The 18,724-nt window shown below is 44.7% G+C and overlaps 1 protein-coding gene across 1 annotated transcript in view; it reads right to left on the bottom strand.

Annotated features, from left to right (window-relative positions):
- ACMSD (aminocarboxymuconate semialdehyde decarboxylase) overlaps positions 1-18,724 on the bottom strand; it is a 739,737-nt gene that overhangs the window by 618,103 nt on the left and 102,910 nt on the right. The window contains exon 2 of the mRNA XM_069221357.1: positions 9,836-9,880. Within this exon, the coding sequence (XP_069077458.1) occupies positions 9,836-9,880 (45 nt within the window). The remainder of the gene's footprint in view (positions 1-9,835; positions 9,881-18,724) is intronic.

The following is an 18,724-nucleotide window of genomic DNA, read 5'->3' as shown; positions in this document are numbered from 1 at the left end:
CTGCCTCTTCCCTCATGATGCCAAACAATGGTTGCCACCCACTCATACATTCTTTACACTGGTCTGCCCTGCCTCTGAAAATTTAAATGAATGGCGCTCCATTTACTCTGCCCTAGGTCATAGAAATAAACACCCCAATGTAAACACCTGCATTGTAATCTAACACATTATCTGGTGTGGCTTGTGCCTCTGGGCTGCAGAAGACCTCTCCCAGCCCAGTACATACACATCAAGCCACAATCAAAGCCCAACCCCCTTTCCCATTAGAAAAAAATCATAGATTCAGAGAAACACGTCACCGAGCAGTGGGTAGCTATTATTATCCAGCTGATCAGTGTGTTGTCTCCTCTTTTTGTCTCTCCCCTTAACCTCTTAAGTGCGGGCGTCCGCCACTGGCCGACGCCCACACACCCTCCCTGGTGCGGGTCACGACCAGTGTCCGACACCAGGAAGGGCACTAATAAATCCTCGGGTGCGTCGCACCCGAGGATTTGTTTTTTTTTTTTTACTCACCCCGGGAGACACGGAAGCTACTGTGTCTCCCCCCACCCCCCACCCGCCCCTTTGTGACGTCAGCGCGCCGCGAGGCACGCTGACGTTGCAAAGGTGTTTTCCCCATGAAAGCAGGAAGCAGCCTTGCGGCCGCTTCCTGCTTTCATGGGGGAAAACGGCCTTTTACACGTTCGGGAAGGCCTTGTAAGAAAGGGGAGTGTCTCCCCTTTCTTACGAGGCCTTCCTGAAAGTGTTTCCTGGCCCCCGATCGCAGCACAGCTGCGATTGGGGGCCAGGAAACCCCACTAGACACCAGGGATTTCACTTTTGGGGGGCGGCCCCCCCCCGGAAAACGGGCCGCCCCCCCCCCGGCATAATTTTTTTTTATAAAAAAAAAGGTAGGTGCCCCCCAGGGGATTTTTTTTTTCAAAAAAAAATAAAATAACAAAAACAATTAAATGACAGGGGGTCGCCCGTGGGCAGGGTGACCCCCTGTGGGGGCAATTTTTTTTTTAGATGTTGTAGGGTTGCCCTGGGGGGCATTTTGGCCCCCAAGGAAACCATACAGCAACTAAAAAAAAAAATATGTATATATCTATATATATATATCTATGTAGATAGATATATCTAGGTACATGGATATATCTATAGATATATCTATGTAGATATATATATATATATATATATATATATATGTATATATATATATATATATAGGTAGATCTGTATCAAAGAGATTTATAAAGCGCGCTACTCACCTGTGAGGGTCTCAAGGCGCTGGGGGGGTGACGGGGGGAGGGAAAGGAGGTTCACTGTTCAAAAGCCAGGTTTTGAGGCCCTTCCTGAAAAGAAGTAGGTTTTGGGTCTTGCGAATGTGGGTTGTGAGTGCGTTCCATGTTTTGGGTGCAATGTAGGAGAAGGATCGGCCCCCGGTGGTGGTGTGTTTGATGCGGGGGACAGAGGCGAGAGAGAGGTCAGCTGAGCGGACGTTTCGTGTGGGGGTGTGGAAGGTGACTCTCGTTGAGGTAGGCAGGGCCTGTGTTGTGGAGTGATTTGTGTGCGAGGATGAGGATCTTGAAGGTGATCCTTTTGTCAATGGGGAGCCAGTGGAGGGATTTGAGGTGTGGAGAGATGTGTTCGTGTCGGCGGAGGTCGAGGATGAGTCGTGCTGCTGAGTTCTGGATGCGTGTAGTTTGCACTTGAGTTTTAGAGTGGTGCCGGCGTAGAGGGCGTTTCTGTAATCAAGCCTGCTGCTGATGAGTGCGTGAGTGACAGTTTTTCTGGTCTCTGTGGGGATCCATTTGAATGTTTTTCAGTATACGGAGTTTGTTGAAGCAAGAGGAGGTAAGAGCGTTGATTTGTTGGGTCATAGAGAGGGAGGAGTCTAGGATGATGCTGAGGTTGCGTGCGTAGTTGGCGGGGGTGGGTGCAGGGCCTAGCGTGGTGGGCCACCATGGGGGGTCCCAGGTTTTTTTGGTGAGGGCCAAAGAGGATTATTTCGGTTTTGCTTGAGTTGAGTTTCAGGTGGTTGGCTGTCATATATACATCACTTTTGTCAATATGTGTGTGGTTTCCCTGGGGGGAAAAGGGTCCGACTTGTCTAGTGGCAGTTTTAGTGCCATAAAGAAGCGCAGAAGGTTTATATGCCTACTGCAAAGAGCACATCTGTATTTTATGTAAATAGCTGAGTACATTAGTAAAGTCTATGGAGAGATGAAGGGAACTTTTGCTGGGTGGTAATGAGGGAATCCGAGGAGGAGGGAGTGGGAGCACCAATAATGATTGTTGGACTGGGCGCAGGAGGTGCTAAAGACTGTGACGAATGGTATGTGACAAGGTGTTTTTTGAGTGTCTTGAAAGTACGTGCTGATTGAGGGAAGAAGCGCAGGTAAGGTGGCCTCTACTGTTGCACGTATCTCACACACACCATCGATTTTGTGACTGTCTACGTAGGCTAGTGTTTTAGAGCAACAGTTTAGCCAATAGCAGAGATGGCATCTTGATGGATGACTGCTGCCTGCACTTGGGTTATAGAGGACCGCTCTGACATAGGATCAGAGACTGAGACATCAGATACTGAGACAGCATCTGAGGGATAGGACAATGGCGCAGACTCTGGGAGTGATTTTTCAGTCAGAGGAGTCCCATTCGAAAACTCCTCTTCCAGTACATTATGAGGGAGGTGATGAGGACAGTCCTGCTGTCCCTTCGCAAGCTGTTCGTGCAACTGGGTAATAGTGGGTTAGGCCAACCCAGAGAGCAGGTGAATGCGGCGGCAAGCAGAGAGAGAGTGCTCTCTTGGGAGCTCACCAATTTAGTTCAGCCCCAAATTCCACCACCCAAATCAAATTGTGGAGACATCAAAATTGTCTATGGCAAAACAAACTGGTTTTGTAAGGCAGGCACCTGTGTTTTTGGTCCTGGATTCGGCGGCCATATAGAGAAACACACTAAACCCAAACATTTCTGGAAACTAGACATTCGGGGGAGTCCACAGAGGTGTGACTTGTGTGGATTCCCCAAAGTTTTCTTACCCAGAATACCCTGCAAAGCTGAAATGTTGAAAAAAAACTCTATTTTTCTTGCATTTCTGTCACACAAACTACAGGAATATGCTGGGATCCACAACATTCCTACCACCCACTGACTCCTCACCTGTCCTGATAAAAACACTACCCCACTTGAGTGCCTACACCTAGTGCCTGTGTCAGGAATGGATCACCCCAGGGTCAACAGCTGCCTCACGTAAGGACCAACATTGACCGTTGTGTGATCTATTCCTGTCGCAGGCACCAGGCCTAACCACACAAGTGAGGTATCATCTTTATCGGGAGACTTGGGGGAACGCTGGGTGGAAGGAAATTTGTGGCTCCTCTCAGATTCCAGAACTTTCTGTCACCGAAATGTGAGGAAAACGTGGTATTTTAGCCACATTTTGAGGTTTGCAAAGGATTCTGGGTAACAGAACCTGGTCCGAGCCCCACAAGTCACCTCATCTTGGATTCCCTGGGTTTCTAGTTTTCAAAAATGTGCTGGTTTGCTAGGTTTCCCCAGGTGCCGGCTGAGCTAGAGGCCAAAATCCACAGGTAGGCACTGTTTTCTATGAAAAAATGTGATGTGTCCACGTTCTGTTTTGGGGCATTTCCTGTCGCGGGCGCTAGGCCTACCCACACAAGTGAGGTATCATTTTTATCGGGAGACTTAGGGGAACGCCGGGTGGAAGGAAATTTGTGGCTCCTCTCAGATTCCAGAACTTTCTGTCACCGAAATGTGAGGAAAACTTGTTTTTTAGCTACTTTTTGAGGTTTGCAAAGGATTCTGGGTAACAGAACCTGGTCCGAGCCCCGCAAGTCACCCCTCCTTGGATTCCCCTAGGTCTCTAGGTTTCAGAAATGCACAGGTTTGGTAGGTTTCCCTAGGTGCCGGCTGAGCTAGAGGCCAAAATCTACAGGTAGGCACTTCTCAAAAAACACCTCTGTTTTCTTCCAAAAATTTGGATGTGTCCACGTTGCGCTTTGGGGCGTTTCCTGTCGCGGGCGCTAGGCCTACCCACACAAGTGAGGTATCATTTTTATCGGGAGACTTGGGCGAACGCTGGGTGGAAGGAAATTTGTGGCTCCTCTCAGATTCCAGAACTTTCTGTCACCGAAATGTGAGGAAAACTTGTTTTTTTAGCCACTTTTTGAGGTTTGCAAAGGATTCTGGGTAACAGAACCTGGTCCGAGCCCCGCAAGTCACCCCTCCTTGGATTGCCCTAGGTCTCTAGTTTTCAGAAATGCACAGGTTTGGTAGGTTTCCCTATGTGCCGGCTGAGCTAGAGGCCAAAATCTACAGGTAGGCACTTCTCAAAAAACACCTCTGTTTTCTTCCAAAAATTTGGATGTGTCCACGTTGCGCTTTGGGGCGTTTCCTGTCGCAGGCGCTAGGCCTACCCACACAAGTGAGGTATCATTTTTATCGGGAGACTTGGGGGAACGCCGGGTGGAAGAAAATGTGTGGCTCCTCTCAGATTCCAGAACTTTCTGTCACCGAAATGTGAGGAAAACTTGTTTTTTTAGCCACTTTTTGAGGCTTGCAAAGGATTCTGGGTAACAGAACCTGGTCCGAGCCCCGCGAGTCACCCCTCCTTGGATTCCCCTAGGTCTCTAGTTTTCAGAAATGCACAGGTTTGGTAGGTTTCCCTAGGTGCCGGCTGAGCTAGAGGCCAAAATCTACAGGTAGGCACTTCTCAAAAAACACCTCTGTTTTCTTCCAAAAATTTGGATGTGTCCACGTTGCGCTTTGGGGCGTTTCCTGTCGCGGGCGCTAGGCCTACCCACACAAGTGAGGTATCATTTTTATCGGGAGACTTGGGGGAACGCCGGGTGGAAGGAAATTTGTGGCTCCTCTCAGATTCCAGAACTTTCTGTCACCGAAATGTGAGGAAAACTTGTTTTTTTAGCCACTTTTTGAGGTTTGCAAAGGATTCTGGGTAACAGAACCTGGTCCGAGCCCCGCAAGTCACCCCTCCTTGGATTCCCCTAGGTCTCTAGTTTTCAGAAATGCACAGGTTTGGTAGGTTTTCCTATGTGCCGGCTGAGCTAGAGGCCAAAATCTACAGGTAGGCACTTCTCAAAAAACACCTCTGTTTTCTTCCAAAAATTTGGATGTGTCCACGTTGCGCTTTGGGGCGTTTCCTGTCGCGGGCGCTAGGCCTACCCACACAAGTGAGGTATCATTTTTATCGGGAGACTTGGGGGAACGCCGGGTGGAAGAAAATTTGTGGCTCCTCTCAGATTCCAGAACTTTCTGTCACCGAAATGTGAGGAAAACTTGTTTTTTTAGCCACTTTTTGAGGTTTGCAAAGGATTCTGGGTAACAGAACCTGGTCCGAGCCCCGCGAGTCACCCCTCCTTGGATTGCCCTAGGTCTCTAGTTTTCAGAAATGCACAGGTTTGGTAGGTTTCCCTAGGTGCCGGCTGAGCTAGAGGCCAAAATCTACAGGTAGGCACTTCTCAAAAAACACCTCTGTTTTCTTCCAAAAATGTGGATGTGTCCACGTTGCGCTTTGGGGCGTTTCCTGTCGCGGGCGCTAGGCCTACCCACACAAGTGAGGTATCATTTTTATCGGGAGACTTGGGGGAACACAGAATAGCAAAACAAGTGTTATTGCCCCTTATCTTTCTCTACATTTTTTCCTTCCAAATACAAGAGAGTGTGTAAAAAAGACGTCTATTTGAGAAATGCCCGGCAATTCACATGCTAGTATGGGCACCTCGGAATTCTGCGATGTGCAAATAACCACTGCTCCTCAAAACCTTATCTTGATCCCATTTTGGAAATGCAAAGGTTTTCTTGATACCTCTTTTTCACTCTTCATATTTCAGCAAATGAATTGCTGTATACCCAGTATAGAATGAAAACCAACTGCAGGGTGCAGCTCATTTATTGGCTCTGGGTACCTAGGGTTCTTGATGAACCTACAAGCCCTTTATATCCCCGCAACCAGAAGAGTCCAGCAGACAAAACGGTATATTGCTTTCAGAAATCTGACATCGCAGGAAAAAGTTACAGAGTAAAACATAAAGAAAAATGGCTGTTGTTTTCAGCTAAATTTCAATAGTTTTTTTATTTCAGCTGTTATTTTCTGTAGGAAAACCTTTTAGGATCTACACAAATGACCCCTTGATGAATTCAGAATTTTATCTAGTTTTCAGAAATGTTTAGCATTCCGGGATCCAGCATTGGTTTCACACCCATTCCTGTCACTAACTGGAAGGAGGCTGAAAGCACCAAATATAGTAGAAATGGGGTATGTCCCAGTAAAATGCCAAATTTGTGTCGAAAAATTTGGTTTTCTGATTCAAGTCTGCCCGTTCCTGAAAGGTGGGAAGATAGTGATTTCAGCACCAGAAACTCCTTGTTGATGGCATTTTCAGGGAAAAAACCACAAGCCTTCTTCGGCAGCCCTTTTTTCCCATTTTTTTGGAAAAAAATAAATTTTCACTGTATTTTGGCTATTTTCTTGGTCTCCTCCAGGGGAAACCACCAACTCTGTGTACCATTAGAATCCCTAGGATGTTGGAAAAAAAGGACGCAAATTTGGTGTGGTTAGCTTATGTGGACAAAAAGTTATGAAGCCCTAAGCGCGAACTACCCCAAATAGCCAAAAAAGGGCTCAGCACTGGGGGGGGAAAGGCCCAGCAGCTAAGGGGTTAAGATAGTAGGGTGACGCCCACTGCACACAATAATCCCAGCCACCAGTGCATCCCATTATCAAAACAGCTGCTCACAAGCAGATGTGGAGCATCCATACTACTCATCTGAAGTTGACTTCTACCGCCTGTAGAATTATCAGTCCAGCATGGCCGTAGCACCCACACTAACACATGATTAGCAGACAGCATGACCAGGAAGTGCTGTTGCATGGTCTGACAGCCGATCTGTTTACCTGGCTGCATCAAAAGAACAATATCAAAATTCAGAACACAACCAGGGGAAAACCCGAACAAAACATTCTTTAGTGGCGTGCTTGAAAAACACTACCATCCTCCAAAATGTAAGCACAGACACTGCCCAAGAATGGGGTAGACCAACAGAACAGAACAAAGCACACTGCTGAAGATTGTCTCTGTAATAATGAGATGGATTGGTCCTCAGACTTTAACTGATCAGACTGACAGGTATACGAGAATGACACAACTTCTGGCACAGGCTTAGGAGCTCATTGAGGACTGGGACTAGCAGGGATTATTCTATACACATGAGGGGCAGTCCAGATCTGTGAGAATCCCCTCCTGAGGAGAGTCGCAGGGCACTTCACACTCAATGATTGTACTGCGTTTATTATCATCAGGTACTCATGCAGTAGCTTGAAACCAGGACTGAAATGGCAGACTGGAGCAGTTACTGAGGATGAGCAGTAGCCTAGTTGCTGCAGGCATGGTGGCTGGTCATCTGTTGGGCTCCTCAGAGGATGCAGTAACTTTCTCTGATCCTCCTGGTGGATCTGGAACATTCAATCGGCTTCCATTGCTTCAGTAATCACTCAGGGCACTTGAGTCAGCACACACTGCACTTCATGGTAAATGCTGCAGCCAGCAACAGCTCTCCCTCATAGCATGCGATGCACTAGGGGGATGGCCCCTGCTCTTCAACGTGGCCACTTTATGACATATGGGGTCACTGGCCTTTGATCAGTACACTGGTGGACAGCCCTATTGGTGCGACAACAGCAATCTCTTTATGGTGGTCACCTCTAGCATAGCCTAAGAAGTTACTGGCTTTGGTCAGCACATGGGGGGATGGCCCGATCAGGGTAACATCAGCAATATGTTCACAGTGGCCCACTCTGGCATATGGTGTTGCTGACTTTTTTCAGCTGATAGCTGGACAGCCCAACAAGACCAACAGCACCAGAATCTTCACAGCGGCCCTCTCTGGCATACGGGGTCACTGACTTTTTTCAGCACAAAGGCAGACAGCTGTTCTGTCCAACACCAGCAATATCTTCACTGCAGTCCCCTGTGGCATAGTGGGCCGCCGACTTTTCTCAGCACTCAGGCAGCTGGCCCGATCCTTGCAACAGCTGCGATGTCATCACACTAGCCACCTGTGGCCTATGGGGTTACCAACTTTTGATCAGCAGGCAGGTGGACAAGCCGATAAGTATGATAGGAGGATATCTTTATGGTTGCCCCTTCTGGCATATGGGGTTACCAACTATTGGTCAGCACAAAGGCGTAAAGCCCAATTGGTGAAACTGCATTGATATCTTCATGCCAGTCCCTTCTGGCATATATGGGAGATGACTTTGGGTGCGCACTGAGGCGATTGGTCGATCAGTTCAACAGCAGCGACATCTTCCTTGGTCCCCCTCTGGAAGTTATCTCACACCTCACCCCACAGATCCACTCTCCAAGATTCCCACTGGATCTCACCCCCTCCAGTCACTCTCCTCCTCACTGTGTCCCCTGGCCTGTACTGGCAGGCAAGCACTGGTTCTCCAGGGCCCGGGGCAGATGGTCTTGCTTTCTTTTGGTGATATCCTCTCACCCAGCTGGAACTGGTAGGAGTGTCAGAGATTAGACCCCAGCCCTGCTCGCACATAGCAGACATCATGCTGAGCTTCTCCACATTGTTATCCCCGGGAGACAGGGCACACATCATGTATGTTGATTCACATGGGTGTCACTGAGCTACTCGAAATGCACTGTATAAACCACAGTTCCTCAATAGAGTTATTCTGGATTATTGAGGAGCTAAAAAACTCCTTCTGGACATTTATATCTGGTTCCACTGTCTCAAAAACTCTGCAGTTACTCAGCTAGAATTGTGTTACCTAAATACTACAATGAAGCATCACACAATAGCTTAATCAATTTACAGGACGAGTGATAAAAATGGACCTGATTTAGATTTCGGCTGATGTTTTAGTCTGTCACAACGGTGACGGACATCCCGTTCCCCGACATTTAAATCGCATATGAAATAATTGGATTTATATTTCGGAACACGGGATATGCGTCACCATTGTGACTGAGTAACCCGTCTGCCGAAATCTAAATCAGGTCCAATACCTTCTTGAACTTTAACAAGTTGTACCTGGGCACAGGTGATGCCCGTGTGTCACTAGCTTCCAAGGACATGTTTGAAGGGTAGCAGCTTATTTTTTTTATGCTTGGAGGCAGCTGTCATTTTCGTCGCGCTTATGAATGACAAGTCTTTAGCATTAATATAACACTGAAGACTGCTCACTTTCCCCAGATCCTCTATGGACGGCTTTTCTATGTGGCTTTGTTTATCCACTGCACCTATAGTGGATGTTGTTTCTATGGAAACCAGTTTCTTTGAGCCCTTAAGCTGTGAACCCACTTCACTGTTATATTTCTACACTGCAACTTTAATGTGGCAGTTCACTAATGTGCCTGCAATGTATTTTGATTGAACATCTATGACTTTGCCTCCCTGGAATGAATACTATGTAATTGTGCTACCATCAATTAGATAAATCCCAGATTTATGTCGGCTTTGTGTAAACTTGCATGATTTACCCCCCTCAGCTGATATCCTTGTCAACTTCTCACTGAGGTGTGCTGAAGTCAAAAATATGGGGAAATGGATTAAAAACAAAGCAAAAAGAGTTGAGCTAGTATTGTATCAACGCATCACTATTGCATTTTCTATACATTCAAGCACAGAATGTGGGCAGGTATATTTAGTATTCTGATTTGCCTGCAGCTACACATCCTAATGAAGATAAAGATTAAACACTGCAAATGCATGTCACTGTCAGCCAGCTCCTTAGCAGCTACAGATGGATGAGCGCTAGAGAATGCCGTAGGGAATTGGAACCATTACAGACCTTGCAGTTGTGGTGAAGCTGAATCCATCCCCCATAACCGTATTTCTGTAAAGAGAGAGAGAGAAAGCGTTGCAATGAAGCACATTTTGGGTGAAAGGATAAAGCACAGCAAGTCTCGATTAATAAAAAAAAATAGATGTTTTGTATACTACGGATTTTATTATTTGGGTACACTGCAAGGTTTACCCCTTTAGGTGCCGCTGTGTAAATGAAAACACAGACTCAAATAAATTAACAGTGTACAATGTAGACCAAATTTGCACTGTTATTTGAGTGTCCACTGCTCCCAAGATGCTCACTCTCTGGCCAGTGATCTGTGAAAGATTTGTAGATGAGACACATTTAAGGAGACATCATATTCATAAAAGCTGCTGTTCTAAGTCTTTTGACCCCAGCCCGCTAACACTCTACCTCTAGTTACTCTCAGTCTCTAGAGTGCACCTAGGGGCATATTTAAGATTCCCTAGTACCACCGGAGTGTCACTTTTCGTGATGCTCTGGTGGCGCCGTATTTACAAGGTGACGTTAAGCCACAAAATGTGGCTTAATGCCATCTTGTAAATACGGCTCCTTCACACGTAGCACTTTGCGTGGAAGGGGCGTGCAATGGGTGTTGCTGTGGGCATGCCACAGCAACACCCATAGCATTTTGATGCTGCCTAAGATTTACGAGTATTCTTAAACCCGAGGCAGCGCCAAAATCTAACGCCACCCTAAGGGTGGCTTTAGAGTCGCACAACGAGAGAAATTCTTTTATTTCTCCTCGTTTTTTGCTCTTTCTATGTGTGCTGCATTTTGCAGCACACATGGAAAGAGCAAACCGCCATTTAAGATTGTTATTGTGCAGGAAGGTGCTTCCTTCCTTCACAAAAACAATCTCCCCCTCAACGCAGCCATCCTTGCACTACTGTGCAATGATGGCTGCGTTGGGGCACGGCAGCAGATTTAGCGTTGGCGCAGGGGGAAACACAGGGGTGCACCGTATTCTAATAAATACGGTGCATCCCTGCAGTTTGAAAATGATGGCGCAGTGCTGTGCGCACTCATTTTCCATTAAATGTGGCCCCCTAATGCTTCCAAATGGGTAACATTGAGAGTGCTGCAAAGCTGTCTCCCTGGTTCAATCAAAACCTCCATTGTTTTAAGAATCCCATCAGGGCGGTACCACATTAATGGCTGCAACTACATGGTGCAACTAATCTCCTTGGTCTAATCACCTCTGATGTTATTTTCCCTCTGATGCCACCCTGATTCCTTTCTGACCTGCTCCTCTAGTCCTGATCCCGAACACTGCACTATGGCCCACCACTACCACAAGCTCTATTCCTTGTCCCTGTTTCCCCTTCACATCCCCGTGCATCAGAATGGCAGTCAAGTAGAAAGCTGTAGAAATGGGAGCCCATTTCTGACTTGATTCCCTGGCTCTCTGGCATGGGCCTTGTCAGCGTTCTGTGAGCCAATACTGTACCTTTCAGAACAAATGTTGTTGAGTAAGGGTAGGAAGGTGTAGGAAAGAGCTGAGAGTGAAGCTTTCTGTGTGTGGACTGTCTGTATGTTTGTAATTGTCGGTGGATGTGGTGGTCTGAATATGCAACTGTTATGTGTGAAAATCTGCTTGGGGTCATTGAATGAGGAATTAGTATTGTGTATGAGTCAAGCATAGAGACTGTAGGCATATTTGTGGGGCTAGGTGTGGTAATGTCATTGTTTGCGAAAACTATGTAAGGGGTCTATGTGTGTGGAGTCTTTCAGTTTCTGTGTGTATATGGCTCTGCGTATGAGGCTTTGTGCACATCAGCTCGATCTGGGTTCACTTTGTGGGGATAGGTCAGTATTTGGGATCTTGTGTGAGTGTGTGTGTATGTGTGTCTGCATGTAGAGACTATGCAAGGGACAGTCTACTTGAGGGAGAGTGTGCAGAGCAAATGTGCCTGTTGAGGAGTCTGTATTTGACTGTGTGTGTCATAGACATTTCAATGAGGTTTGTGTGTGTTTGGGGAATCTGTGAGATTGGTTCCAGGGGATCCTCTGTGTTCATGTTGAGTATGTGAGTCTGAGGCGAGGTCTGGGTTTATTGGTATGAGTGTGACTGTTGAAGGAAGGTTGATGTGTGTGTAGGATAATCATCCATATTTGTTGTGAGGTGGTCATTATTAATGGTGTACAAAGTTGTGTGGCTCTTAACTTCATATTTTTTAACTTCTCAAGCTTCATGATAAATGAAGAGTAGCTTCAGCACACATTTGGTGCAACAGGAAACCATACCCACTGCAGTGGGGGACTGTACAGGCTTTCTGGAGATCTGCCGCCGCTCAACCGCAGTCCTCTTTGCCATGTATCATGCTCCAGTCCCTCAGGAACAATCCTGAGTGGTGTCATCTGCCCACCCCACATCTAAGCAGCATTCTGCTGCCTTGTAGTACCCTCACCCCTTCATGCATCTGAGCTATCACTTTCTGACCTCGTGGCACTCACTGCTACTCTGTCAACTGTTGACTGAAAATCACCTCTGCCTGTGCAGGTAAAGGTTGCTGTTGACTGCTTCAGGTACTCAGACATGATATCATGCCACAGGATAACCTGAGATAGGTAATTTGGACCTGCAGTAGTGATGGACGAGTTTTACTTTGTCTTGAACAAAGTTGGCCAAATATTCCAGAAAATCTCAAATAGCTGGAGAGGCTATCCGTTGGTACCAATACACAAGAAGGGTCAATAGTGGCGCACAGCATTTTTGCCTTCTAACACTGTTAGATGTTGAAGGCAAGATCTATGGAAACTGCTGCTAAAAGAACTTGAGGAGAGAAGAGTCTTATTTTTTTTCTTCAAATAGGATTCACAAAAGGCTGTTGTATTGATGACAACATGCAGACATTGTCCACCCTGGTGGAAAATATCTTGGAATCAAAACTAATCTCCTCTGTGCTGCCTTTAAAGATTTTACTACTTCTTTGAATCACACAAATAGAGATAAGCTTTGGGCAAAACTGAGGTATCCCCAGCCTCTGTTAAATGTAATCATCAATTTATATTTAAACACATGGGTTGAAGATCAGATTAACCTCCCATTGGATTACCCTGTGGAAAATTCCATCAAATAAGGGATTAAAGGATGGCTATATATTGGCGTCTCTACATTTTGATCTATATTTGGTGGATATTAGTAATGCCCCCTGTAAATAGCAAGCTGGCTGCCTAAGCTTGCTGACTAAAACAAAAAATTAACATCCTCTAGTATGCAAAATATGCCGCCTTGTTAGAACAAACTGGAATTTGACTCCAAAGGCAGCTGAATGATTATGTGGCTCACAAGATCAAAATCAATGTGCCAAAACAAAAATTATAGCCTTTGGGAGAAGGATAAAATAGAAGGGTCACTGGTTGATTGGTAATGAGCACATCAAGAGAGTCACAAGCTACAATTCTTGAGGGTAGGGTTTGATGAGAGAGGACGGACCATGCTGCACAAAACATCAATCAAGAATTTATTCTGGCATTTACCAAAGAATGTCTCCTGTCCAGACACAAGCTAACTCAGCCAAGCTACGAATTGTAAAATTTGGCCAATTAGTCTGTATGACATAATCGTCTTTAAAGACAAGATGGGATATTGACTAAAGACAATACAATGTAACAGCCAACACAACACATTTTGCCTTCCAAATGCATCCTCGCAATTCCAGCTAAAATGGGAGTTCGTTCTCAGTGACTGTAAACTACTCCTTCAAGCCACATTTTTTTTGTACTGCAACAAGTCCAGAAGGGCGGAGGCCAATGCCTTGAAGTCCCATCTGTGGGCTGTGATAACGAAAGGTAGCTCTGGTTGATTGATCTATCTGGAAAGATCTTTGAAGCACTTAGAAGTCACAGACCTCTTAAAACAAGGGGTTTCCAGACAAACGTTTTTACAAAATTTGACTAAGCAGGCAAAATTGTTATCAGTAAAAAATCTACCTAAGCACGCTCGACCTCCTAATGACTTACCGGTGGACTCTCATTGTCTGAAGCAACCCTGGCCATCTGAAGAGAAAATAGCCCTGATGAGACATCACTTTGGGCTTTTCTGCCTAAAAGATGTTTGGTTGGGAAGACTGGGGAATGGCCAGGATTAATCATGTTGCTTGTATGGGCAGTTTCTAAGTCATTAACTCACATTTTTTATATTTGCCTTAATACAGTAGCCATGCAAAAATGGTGGGTAAAACTGAGTTTAGATGTCTGACTATTTGATATTGTGCAACAGCGGTGGATGTTTGCTTAAAGGGGTACTCCAGACAAATGATGTTTTATTTTTTAAAGTATATGAGAACAGTTGCTAATGAAATGAACTACTGAGACTCCGAGCAATGTCAAAGGATTTGAACCTCTGTTCAAGTTGGTACCTAATTCACAACCAGTAGCCCTTAAAGTATGCCAAGCACCATTTAGAGTAAGGGAAGAGCTAAAGAAAACACTTAAAGAAGTGTCTTCTCAAGGTATTATACAATCCAGTGACTCTTCTCAATGGGTGGCATTTGTAGGTGTAGCACACAAAAAGTCTGGTGAATTCAGATTATGTGCTGAGTTGCGTGCTCTCAACAAAAATATTGTGGTGAATTTTCACCCACTTCCCAAGACCCATGATCTGTTAGCCAGCCTGGGCGGGGCAGAGTGGTTTCTATAATCTACCTAAGGTCCGTACATAATCAAATTGCTCTAACAACTCTGACACAAGATTTAACTACCTTTGTGATGCCTTATGGTGTCTACAAATATCTCAGACTGCCTTTTAGTCTGGCATCTGCCACAAGCATTTTTCAAAAACACATGGACAATTTGTTTGGAGACATTGCTGGCATACAGGCGTACCAGGATGACATTTTAGTTTTCACTAAAGATTTGGAAGAACATAACATGATTCTGAGAAAGGTTTCATCTATTTTGATGCAAAGAGGTATTACGATCAGACTTGAAGCGTGCACATTTGTTACTAATGAGCTCGAATACTTGGGTCATACTGTATCATGCAAAGGTATCAAACCTAAAATGCCTCTCATCAAGGCAATCAAGACTGCAAGTGCACCAGTGGACAAAGATGCTTCATGATTTTCTGGGTCTGACTGAGTAATACACTCACTTTGTCCCAGGTTATGCACAAACTGTCGAACCTATGAGGGTGTTACTAAGGAAAGGACAAAAGTATGTTTGGTCAGAAGAACTAATGAAAGCTTTTGAGAACATTAAAGAATTGTTACTGCTCCAACATTAAGGGGGTCATTATGACCCCGGCGGTCGGTGCAAATGTCATAATGTGGAGGTATGTACCGCCAGCCTGTTGGCGGTACGACCGCCACATTTGCACCGACCGCCGGGGTCATAATGACCACCATAGTCTCTAAGTTATTCTAAGGTGTTGGCACAACAGTCTTACCTGAAGCAAAAATGTCACTAAAAATATGGTCACCTGGAGGGTGACCTAAAGGTAGGTGACTGGGTTATGATTAACAATCCCATAAGAGCTAGGAAAGGTGAGTCCAAGTTCTCTGTTCCTATTCAAGTGGACAGGGTTAATAAAGGTGCTGCACTCATTTTGGGTAAAGGCTGGTGGAAGAAGAGGCAGCCAGTAAAGCTTACCTCAGAACAGGTAAGCAGCATGCGTAAGAAGAAAGGGGCTGCACAAAATATTGACTAGGCACAGTATTTACAACCCTCAAGTGATCAGATAGCATGAGTACCTGTGCAATAAGCGACCAGGTGCATATTGACAAAAATGTGGTTCCCAGTGGAAGTGAAAATATGAGTTCAGTGGAGTCTTGCATGAGTTCTCTGGGTTTCTGTTTTAGAAGAGATCCTAAAAAGTTTGATGACTTTGTACTCTCGTAATTATGTCTGCAATTTCAATTAATTCTGTATGTGTTCTTTCTAGTTTTTTGGTTGCATTTCATTGGTTACTTTATGTTTATATTAATATATTTCTGTTTTTTAATTTAAAGGCAGGAAGGTGATGTGATGAATGTATTCTATGCGAATGCTTTGACCCATGCTTTGTTATTAGGGTCGAGCCTGCGTTGCATGCGCTCGCCCATGCGTATGCAGCAAGACTCTTTTGTATTTAGAAAAGGGCTCGGAGCCCTGGCAACTTCACGTCAGTGTTTTTTATTGGTCCTTGGGCTTCCCTAATAAAATCTGCTTGCTTTCATTAGTCGAAGGCACCCATATGTCATTCCTTTTCCGGTGGCAAGCCCTCCTCGAGCGCAGCGACCAAGTACAGAAAACATGTGAGGCTCGCTGTTTTCCATTGGGCTCGTGGACTTTTTTTTCTCTAATTTACGAGCACGATCTCGCTTGGTAGAAGTCGAGCGCTTTACATACTTGTTTTCACTTTTTCGGGTTCTGTACATAAATGCACTTTTGACCGATAGGTGAAAAGTCGGGTTAAGAGTTTACAACGCGATCAGCTCTAACATGAGCAAACGCGAGACCCGTTGCATTGTAAATGCTTGTTTTTCAATGTATGCTACTACATGCATCGTGAACTGACAGTGGGTATTCCTTGGCAGAAGACAGTTTGCTGTTGGGATATGGACTGGCAGATCGTGCAGCGTCATGGACTTTTATCTTGTTGGAACTGGAATAAATCATCGTGAATTTACCTGCCTCCTTGAGCATTTATCTTTTGTATTACACCAGCACATGCCAAAAGTGAAGTTAAATGAGCCAGTTTTGAGTTCAAGTTTGATAGTTTTTTTGCGTTTCTACCTATGATTAATTCTTTAGCCCATCCTGTAACTGACAGCACTGATGCACTTTATGAGCCTTACTGTTGCTCAATCCATTTTGCAAGATGAATTTTATCGAGCGTTTGAATATAGTAGTCTCTTAAGTACTTCTTAATGCAAACTCGGTTTACCTTTTCTTGTACAGTAAGATAGATTTTCAACATTTAGACATTTTAAAATTCTTTAAAAGCACTTGCCTCTCCTTAACTACGCAGGACGTATTATTTGTTACCATATAAACGAGCCTTTTAGTATTTCATTACAGCTCAGTTTGTTAACCACTGTATGATTTTAGTGAATTCGTTTTTTAACTCTGCACTTTGCGACTCTGGAGTTGGTTAGCCACTGTACGTCCTTATAAACTGGTTTTGTCTTTGCCATGACTTCAGTTTTTATTATTTTTGCAATAAAATGTATTATGCCTCTGCCTGACTAGGATGGCAAATTAAGGACTTTGTATAAATCAGGGCATTCTGTTTCAGGGTCTCATTACAATATTACAGATAAATCTTTATGTAAAATCATGCTTGCTGTGTTCATTTTTTCCTAATCCCGACAAATATAGTAATTGTTGCAAAAGACAATTGACAGTGCCAGTTCACCATTCCAACCGATATAGTATATCTTTTCCTGGGTAAACGGTCTTTATTTTAAATTCTGAACTATACAGCCATTATTGCTAATGCTGTCTGTATAGATATCAAGCTTATTGTGCTCCTTGTAATCGGTGTTTTTAACGCTGCCTGATGTCAGAGATTGGTGGCTATTATCATTAATACAATATATTAAATATGAATTTCCAAGGAATGGTACGTTATTGAGATTTCCAAGCATGACCCCATGCTCAAATCTTCCCTCCCCCCTCCTTCATTGCATTCATAGCTACTGCTTCTCCTCTTTGCTCCCACTTCCCCTCAATGGTTATCTCCATTTCACTCCATACTGGAGAACAGCAGCTCCTTTCCTCCTCCACCCACAGACATTACTCAGTAGATTTTGGCCTTCATGTCCACAGTATATATACACATATGCATTAAGAATGGCGGAGTAAGGTATGTTAGTAGCTTACATTCCATTTTAGGGATTGATTTTCTTTTTGATAAATGTTTGACTAAGTCTTCTCATACTCAGAACAACCAATGTCTATGATATCTGTCCAACTGACAGGCTTCAACCTACCTTTCAGCGGCACTTTTGACTACAGTTAGAATTAAAGGAAGAAGACATCCAGAAAGGCTGAGATTTGTAAATGAGACCAGGGTGCGACACAGCCACAAACAGTTTTGTGTAATTATTGCTAATCTAGAAAAATATAGTAAGCAACTATTTGCTTAAATGGCTTGTGCACAGTTCTCAGCTCCACATTACAAGATCCCGAATGTATGTACCAGGATACCAGAGGGCCGGAATCCTCTAGTGGGGGAGTGTGTGGCGAGCACACAGTAGATTAGGTACAGCCGGGGGGGAGTTTGCTTCTCCCCATGCTGCCAAACAGGAGGCTGGTAAGGGGGTCGCAGTAGCTGCCCATCACCCCAGCAACTCATCTGTAAAGACCAGGCCTGGTGTTTCCTGGCTCCAATCAGGTTTGGGGTTTACAGACCTAATAATTACGGCCCTGGTGCACCCATCCTTACCTGCCCCCCCACCCTGGGATACCACTCAGGGCAACACCTAACGAGGACCATGGTGTGTTTCAAATGTCCTTGATTAATAAAGTGATCATGGGTTCAATACATTAAATCAATACATCCTACTTATACAGACATCAGAAGAACAAATATCAGTTCATTTTTCATGTCAGCCTGCCATACTGAGAGAGCACCAATGTCAACTTCATTTCCTGCAAGTGATGGACACAACCGGAGGAGGTTAACATATTGTTCGAGCAATTCACACTTTCATGACCCTCGATTTAAATCCAGGTCACAATAAAATTAGAGGTCACATGGTGGAGATGTGGTTGTGTTTTCTTCCACTCCTTGAATATAACCAAGGATTTGAAAACTATATGATGATCTTCAGTTATTACTATTTAGTTAAGATATTTGTCAAAACTGCTTGGTGATATTCAAGCTGATTAATGTTCCACGGAGTGTCTTGTCTTGATGAAGAAGAAATTGGATGACATAGA

The sequence above is a fragment of the Pleurodeles waltl genome, chromosome 3_1 (assembly GCF_031143425.1).
Source record: "Pleurodeles waltl isolate 20211129_DDA chromosome 3_1, aPleWal1.hap1.20221129, whole genome shotgun sequence".
NCBI classification, from domain to species: domain Eukaryota; kingdom Metazoa; phylum Chordata; class Amphibia; order Caudata; family Salamandridae; genus Pleurodeles; species Pleurodeles waltl.
Note: the sequence above shows the minus strand (reverse complement) of the source record. Positions and strands in the feature narration are given on the sequence as shown.